Source organism: Ruditapes philippinarum, unplaced genomic scaffold (genome assembly GCF_026571515.1).
Source record: "Ruditapes philippinarum isolate M1 unplaced genomic scaffold, ASM2657151v2 ctg3364_1_1_1_1, whole genome shotgun sequence".
NCBI classification, from domain to species: Eukaryota; Metazoa; Mollusca; class Bivalvia; order Venerida; family Veneridae; genus Ruditapes; species Ruditapes philippinarum.
Window position 1 is genome coordinate 1 of NW_026853353.1, and position 8,401 is coordinate 8,401.

General features: G+C 33.1%; 1 protein-coding gene across 1 annotated transcript; it reads right to left on the reverse strand.

The window, feature by feature from the left end:
- Nucleotides 1-7: 7 nt before the first annotated feature.
- On the reverse strand, nt 8-3,991 carry LOC132736596 (uncharacterized). Its single transcript, XM_060723754.1, has 3 exons — nt 3,579-3,991; nt 2,519-2,737; nt 8-2,299 (listed from the first exon to the last, which is right to left on the reverse strand). Exons 1-3 carry the CDS (start codon nt 3,895-3,897, stop codon nt 2,082-2,084), a joined length of 756 nt encoding a protein of 251 aa, XP_060579737.1. The 5' UTR covers nt 3,898-3,991; the 3' UTR covers nt 8-2,081.
- Between the last annotated feature and the right edge of the window lie 4,410 nt (nt 3,992-8,401).

Here is an 8,401-nt window from a genome sequence, read left to right on the forward strand (position 1 = left end):
GATTTTAAATATTGAACATCTCTCTTAAATATGGAAATCAAAACTGCAAAAGATATCAAATTTCTAATAAAAAAGGACAAATATAGTAGTCAAATGCGCGAAGCTTCTGGTTTCAAAGTACTTAAACAACACGAGATCAGTTCAGTGTATAAAGCTATATATTTATGGTCTTTGGACAGCAAAACTAATGTTAATGTTTATATAATTAATTTCTTTAAATAGGTACATAAAATATGAAATAAAAGAAAGTTGTTTGTTAATTTTAGTAAAAATGAGTTAATCATGTACCATTTGATAGCCGAACCAACTACATGCAGTATTAGAAGGGGATTATTTTACTCTGATGTTCGTAATTATATGTGTTAATTAGCAGACACATTCTCGATCTGTTACAACTTTTTCAAATAATTACCATTAGGTTATGAAAACAATGTAATTTTAAAGTTTTTAAATTTGTACAAAAACGTTCAATTAATATGGCTTTTTACAAACACGCATGCAGATTCATGTTTACTTCAATGAAAAGTTTGAAAATGTATTTAAATATTAAACTTTGTAAAGTTAACAACAACAACAAAAAAACGACAACAAAAAACTATTACAAAATTACAAACGGCACTTGCAAATTACCAAAACAGGAGGTCAAAATATGCAAAAAGCCATTATTGCGTTAGCAAAGCCGTAGAAATATAATGAAAAATACTGCAAAATCGGTCATTAAACGCATATAATGTGAACATTATAACTATTATTTTTGAATCTCTTTACTTTTCTTAATAGCTCAGTTCATTGTTATCAGATTTGATTTCTTGAAATATTTTGGATCATCTGAAGGCTTGCAGCCTTGACATAAAATGTATGTTCAAGTACTCTACTAAGACTTTTTCCGAAATTCAGTTTAACATTTTGTACACCATTTTTTTGCTAACAATATTTTAGTCTTTGCCATCTGTCAGACTCTACCTAAAGTTTATAACCTTATAAAGGTTGGGTGTTGTTTCTCTAAATTTCGGAACTTTTAGAAATACATAGTATAAGAAAAACAAAATTAAAATTCTAAATAAACTAATTCCCTGCATAAAATATTGTACATGCTGAATTTCCCGAGATGTTTGTGCTATGAATGAACATTGTTTACATGAATACATCATTTAAAATATACATACAGTAAACTCTGCTTATAACGATATTCAGGGAAGCACCGAATTTCTCTCTATCCGGTTATCGTTATATCCGAGAGGCCACCAATTTGAAAACAAGAGGCGGGACTGCAGCAACAAAATCGTTATCAGCGGTTTATCGTTATCAGCGGAATATCGTTATAAGCGGCATATCGTTATGAGTGGTTTATTGTTATAATTGATATCGTTATCAGTGGAGTTTACTTTAAAAGCGTATAAAATACAAGCTCCCCGTACACGTCATACTTCGTAAACCCGATGTATATAGTCGGTAGATCAAAGTCACACAGGAGAGTTATTTTCGGGGTATATAATTATCTGCATCAGCTGTTAACATTGACCCAAATCTTATAATCTTAACATATCTATGATGTTGTAGATTATATCTTACTACATGTATATAATACCATAAAGCAAAATTCAAAGTTTTCAATATTGATAGCATTGTGAAGTCCCCCATACTATATAAGAATAAGACAAATTAATAAAACATAAAACAACACTTAAACTATAAATAATCTGATACATCTGGAAAAAATATCTATCCAATTTAAAGGCCCGTTATGATACCATTTTAATTTCACAAAATATTTTATGTTTGGTATTCTGTTACAGATTTCATAGAAAATACTCATTTGCCATACAGAGGAACTATCTTTTGCTTCCAACTGATATATTTATTTGAAATGAGTTTTTGTATGGAATTCAAACAACTACTTCAAGTTTGCTTACATTGTGATACTTTTACAACACTTTACTGCATGCTATTTTCGTCGGTTGTTAAACATGTTACATGCTCTAATATTACACTATTAAAACATTGTCAAATTTCTAAAGAATTATAAAAATGTGTATCTGAGGTATAATGTGCCTTTAAAAAAATGGCCGCCAGAGCGACATCTATGTAGAAAAAACCTCCACTTCGCATAAATTAAGGTGATGGCCAGTGACCATAATCTTCAAGAATTTTCCTGTGACCGGAAGTGTACACGTGACTTTCACCGGTGGAAGGGGTGATGCAGGGGGTCCCGGATACGTGGCGCAGTCAGTGCCGATGTTGTTGGCAGAATCTTGACGCGTTCCGGAAATCAGCAAACGCAAGTTAGCGTTTCTGTAATCTGATAAAAAATTTTTTTATAGACTTGAATCCGACATCCCCAATATGAAATTGCGAATGAAATAATTGAACGGGTATCTGTAAACAGATCGGAAATGTGAAAAAGCGGGGTTTGAATATTGTCAACCAGGCATACTATTTTAAACATCTTGTTTATAAATTATAAAAAAGCATTTGGAACTTTATGTTAATTGTGACAATTATTTGGTTAATAACTTACTAAATCGCTTATTGTTGTTGAAGTACAAAATGACGTGAGACACTTCTGCTTCGTTCTCAAATTCCATTCCCCAGGCTGATTGATAGTCTTCAGTATGGGCACATCTTACATTACCGGTGTTGTCGCGATTGCCGTCAGCAGCCAAATCAGCCGAGAGTGCAATAACCCTTGTATAAGTTGACGTCTGCCAAACATCAACTGCACCAATCTGCCGGTCGCCTGTTTAATGTATAGAATACAGTTAGGACCATCATGGTTAGAGGGCGACAATGGGATATAACGATGACGACAATACTATTATCGCGTTGTCGCCATCGCGGTACTATACTCTAAATCGCGTTGTCGCACTGTCGTATGTTCGCATTATCGTCATTGCACTATCGCATTGTCGTAACGTTTAACTACGATGGCCCTAACGGTGTTCCATCCGTAATAATGTAATTTTTGCCAATGAGATAATTTGACTCTACGAGCACAAACATTAAAGGTATATCTCATTGTAAATTGAAATGTTTATTATTTCAAGAATAATAATTAATTCACTTAAATTCCTATTTCATACACAGATAAGGAGAAATTACATGAATATTAAATTCTATTTATCACATATCCAAAATAAAGATTGTGCTTAAATTGAAAAAGAATCATTTTTCAATGACGCGCCTATAGTGTCACGCTAATGGAGTCGAAAAATCGACACGGCTATGTGATAAACTAACTGTCGTAACTGTCCAATATAGTATAATTATATTGAACTCAGCAACAAAATCGCTAGGGTATGTGATAAACTTGTTTAATTTTTAATAAACTGTTAAACTGTTTATTTTCAATCCAAATTATATTAAGAAAGTCCGAAATAAGTTATGGTATAGTTCTTAGTAGAATTAATTCGGATCTTTTTATCGTTAACAGCGTTTATCATTGACCTTACAAAGGGAGCCAGACGTATATAACTGTCCAAAATAGTATAATCATATACTCAAAAACGTCCAATATGGAAATATATTGGATAATCATGCGGAACAATAAAAAAAAATAATACAAACTATTGAATACAAACCTTTATAATATACAGTCCAATTTGATTCCGTTGCTGATATGTCACTTGGTATCCATGGACCGGGATTGAGCAGCTCGCAAGACTTTGTGACAGAATTATAATTCACAGTCTCACATCCGACCATATTCTCACACATAGCGAGGCATTCTGTTTTCTCCAGCATTAGTTTGACTTGAGACACATTCGCGAATCTCCAGCTATTTGATTTAATCCCCAAATAATTGTTCCAGACTGCTGTTGTTAACGACAGGTGCATGAAAAGTATAAAAAGACAAATACAGGGTTTTGTAATGCAACTTTCGACCAATTTCAATTTCATGATTGCTTGGATAAAAAAAAGTACTCTTTTAACAAACGAAAAAATGTTACAGTATTATCGTTCAGAACAATGTCGTGTTTCCGTCAGGAACATCCAGTGCGTACGTAATCACGTGAACAAATGAAAAACCCAACACAAACTACCACTGACACATAATCAATAGTTGAGCGCGTCAATCGTTTTTAGTTCACCTTTTTGGAAACACCAGTAAAAGAGCTAGTCCAGTCTGCACATTTGTGCAGTTAGATCGGGCTTAAACTTCAGTTTTCCTTTTGGATTTCTCCTATATTGATAATAGACTTTTGTGGAAATTGGGGAAAAAGACCATTTTTCACAAATTCACACCAGACTAGTTTGATAAAGGATATTCATATTTTTGTTTCTTGCTTTAAATTTGGGACTTATTTTGATCGACTGGCATGAAAATAAACATTTAACGAGTAGCGGTAGCCACGACTGAAAAATTATCATTTTCAAGCCATGAGATGAAACTAAAAATCTATTATTTATAGAAAACTATTTAACTTTTTTGACCTTACGATTCAAAAGGCTTTCCCGTTAGTTATATGTTTTGCTGAATTTAAAAGAAAGTATTCCGGCAAGATTTCATTGAAAATGAAGAAAAGTATGTTTTACTGCAGTGAAAATATATTTTTTACATTGAAAATATAGAAAATAAAAATTTGCATTTAATGTCATCAACAGATCACAATATTTCATTCATAAATATATAATGAATATCAATAGTTAACTCTACGGAAGAGCATTAGTGCCAGGTGTATGTTTTTTATTAACTCGAAATTTCGAGTTACTAACTCGAAATTTCGAATTACTAACTCGAAATTTCGAGTTACTTATCTCGAAATTTCGAGTTACTAACTCGAAATTTCGACTTACTAACTCGAAATTTCGAGTTACTTATCTCGAAATTTCGAGTTACTACCTCGAAATTTCGACTTGACTAACTCGAAATTTCGACTTACTAACTCGAAATTTCGAGTTACTTATCTCGAAATTTCGAGTTACTACCTCGAAATTTCGAGTTACTAACTAGACTAGACTAGACTAGAATCTTATGCGTCGTTTGTCGTTTATACGTGCAACATTTTTTTTTTGAAATATTTAAAAGCTTAGCCTGGTGTAAATATTGATCAATATTTCAAAACTATTGATGCTATAGAAGTGTAATATTAATGTTTAATGCAAAAAAGAGAGAAAGAATTGTAACGGAATGCCTCTGATACCATATTCAATACTGTACATGTATATCGTTTGTCACAGCACAAACGGAATGCTATCTTTAAATTCTCATATCAATTTAACCTAATTTGTTAGTTTGTTGATGAGCAATCAATATGCTAATCAGTGAATGAAGCACGTACGTGTCTCATTTAAGTTTCATCTCATTATGCGGTGATTTGCCTTTGTGTTGTCGCAAGGTCGAACCCATATAGGCCAGTACGTCTGCGCAATTACTGGTTTGGTTGTACAGGCCGCATCAGGGGTGAATTTTCAATCTGAATCTTTCTCGACGTGTCTTTCATTCAGTGGTGGTAAATGGAAGCGACAAAAAACGGCTGTTGTTAGCGCCATCCTCCCGAGTTAGTTATGACAGGTCAACCAATCATCTGACTTCACCTAAACCTGTCGTGTGGCTCTTTCGCGACGTGGACGCCTCCGATAGGATTTAGAAGGAATTAATTTGCCTTTGATGTTTCTTTCCTAAACAGAAAGATCGATGTACGAGGCCGATATCAAACTTACACACCGTCACACAACTTACACAACTATTGGCTTGAGCAATGGCTGCATGGTCCGAGCATTTGATATTTTGCACAAAGATTTTTTTAACACAGCGCAAATACAGGTAAAAAGCTTGAGTCAACGTTCTGCTTAAGAATAACATGAATCTTATGAAATTCTAACTGGATATATCTAATTTGAATAAAGTTACGAATAAAATGAGTATAGGAAGCTGCGTTCCCTTTAACAGGTCAAATAAAGTTGGTTTAAAAAACACACACAAAAAAACTGCCAGTTGTTGTTAATGATACTATGTATTCATATTGTGTGTTCACCTATGTGTGTATAGTTTTAAACATAACATAATCTACTTTGTGTTAAGTCAAAACATGTTTATTCTATATTTACAAAAATAATATGAAGCAATTATCAATATTTTATTAATACATGTATGCCATTTGTCAATATCAAAGTGAATGGGTCTGTATTGAAAGTTATGTAAAAGAATGAATTATTAGTTTAAACAATATGTTATTTATAAACATTACATTTACATGATAATGGACGAGTAATAAATTGTACGGATTGAGTAGGAAGCTTGAAAAGCTTTTTTTTTAGAAACTCACTCCGTAAGCACTATCCCAAAGAGTATATAAACAATGGCAACAATTAAATATGCAATGAGGCAGCATTAATGAATATTAATATGTTGATAGTATTTCGTTTCAGACATTGCATCAGACCACGAAATACGTGTCTGTATATTTCTGGCAAATGTGAGATAAATGTTCCAATATTCTTGCATATCAGACTGGCGTTTCCGTAAGTTTTACCCATGCCGGAAATTTCATCTGGCATGGGGGGTGCCAGATGAGTCGCGTGCTGAACAATGGCACGCTGGGGATGACGTCATTTTACCGTTAAGAATGAAGTTGTAATTCATACGCTGTTGTAAGAAAGTAGTTACGGTTTAAATGATATAAATTTTTATTGAAACTAAAGATAAAGAATTTAAAGTACAATGGAATATGGTAGAATATGCAAGAAAAAATATCTAACATATGTTTGCGGTTCAGATCGGAATATCCATCCCTCGGTCACCCGCCCATGGGCGGTAATTTGGCAAGCCTCGTTACCGCCCAATGGGCGGGTCACCTCGGGACGGATATTCCGATTCGAACCGCAAAATGTGACAGATATTATTATTATATAATAATTACATTTGTATAGCAGATAATAAAGTGTTCTAGAACAAAATATAATTGTTCTTTATACATGTTATACAAAATTTTATACTAAATCACTTAAAACTTTATTAACATTCTTTAAAAAATATTTCTAAGAATATCCAGATAATACATTTCTAGTGTTTCTATATAGATATTTGAAATACAATGTACTTATTGGAAACGTACAAATTGCAGACCAATCCACTTAAAGTACTTGCTGTCACTATTGGCAAGTTTTGAATTACATTTACATACAAGATTACTTTAAACTTGTTGTGTAGCTTTCTTTGTAAAAGAATGCCCTATTTCCGAAAAATCAGCTTTGACTTTTCGCCGGTTGAATAGAAAGGTTTTTTTTTCCCGATTTGATTTTTTTGGTACAATTTTTATGTTCTGTGCATTTTCTAGAACGTTTAAGTTGTTATGGGTTTTGTGATTTAAAGTCGTTATTATGTGATAACTGTTATCTTTTCATAAAAAGCATTCGTTTTTGTCATACTGTGAACTTATGCCAGAAGAACCGCTTAGATTATTAATTTTATTTATTTATTATGACATTAAAAATGACTCGAATAAATGAATCTTAAATGTGTCTTAACTTTGATGTGCTGTCTATTAATTTGTATTCAAAAATTCAATGCAGGGATGTTGGAATAATTGCTAAGTGCATTCAATAAAAATCACCTTGTTTAAAATTTTGTCTCCAGATTTTTTTATGACAGTTATAAAACGATTGCATTTTTTTATAATTTTTAATTACACTTAATGTTATCTTTGTCCGAGCATTGGCAGGTCTATTTTCCTCTTGTTTTACATAACCAAGTCTGTCTGGCAAGATCAGACATCTACACGTGCAAAAGATAGACCTCATAACGGATTTTCTTTTGTGTAACAGGTCTATCCGAAAATATAGACCTGCCACAAACAAAAGAGGAGGTGTGTAACAGAGATAAATCAGCTAAATGCCAAACATTTATGCATAATTACTTCAAAGTCTATAAATGACTGACAAAGTCATGGACTGGACATGACCAACTGCAAATGACCTCTACTACTCTACAGGGCAACACCTTACGGGAGACAAACGTTATTGGTTGCTCCAGAGAGGTTAATTCTTTTTGAATTTTTACTTTAGGGATAAATATTACTGTTAAGTGGTAATTGCTCTGGCGCTCTGCAGAGGTTACACTGTGTTCACAACCATTATATGACTGAACGTACAAGTGTGACCTTTGACCTCAAGTGCTTGCATGCAACATGTTGACATAATTTCTAACGCATTTTATGACGGGCTATTTTAACTATGCCCAAGTATAACAGAATTGCCACCAATTCACTCCTATGAAAAATTATTTTCAAACTTTGAGCTGGGAGCCTGGTTCTTGGTGTCACACATTGTCATCATGTAGATGAATTTTATGCAAATCTGGAAAACAAAGTGACCCCTCGCAAGCATTAATCACAACAAAATTACAAGAGAATTTCAGACTCGGTTTGATTGAGTCTGTACATGAAGTTACACCGCATGTTCT

What these genes read in the sequence shown, in the direction of transcription:
- LOC132736596 (XM_060723754.1), bottom strand. Translation starts at nt 3,897, where the DNA reads ATGAAATTGAAATTGGTCGAAAGTTGCATTACAAAACCCTGTATTTGT. An exon ending in TTGGACTGTATATTATAAAG is followed by an intron (nt 2,738 to 3,578) that starts GTTTGTATTCAA and finishes TACATTAAACAG; the next exon opens with GCGACCGGCAGATTGGTGCA. An exon ending in CAACAACAATAAGCGATTTA is followed by an intron (nt 2,300 to 2,518) that starts GTAAGTTATTAA and finishes ATTTTTTATCAG; the next exon opens with ATTACAGAAACGCTAACTTG.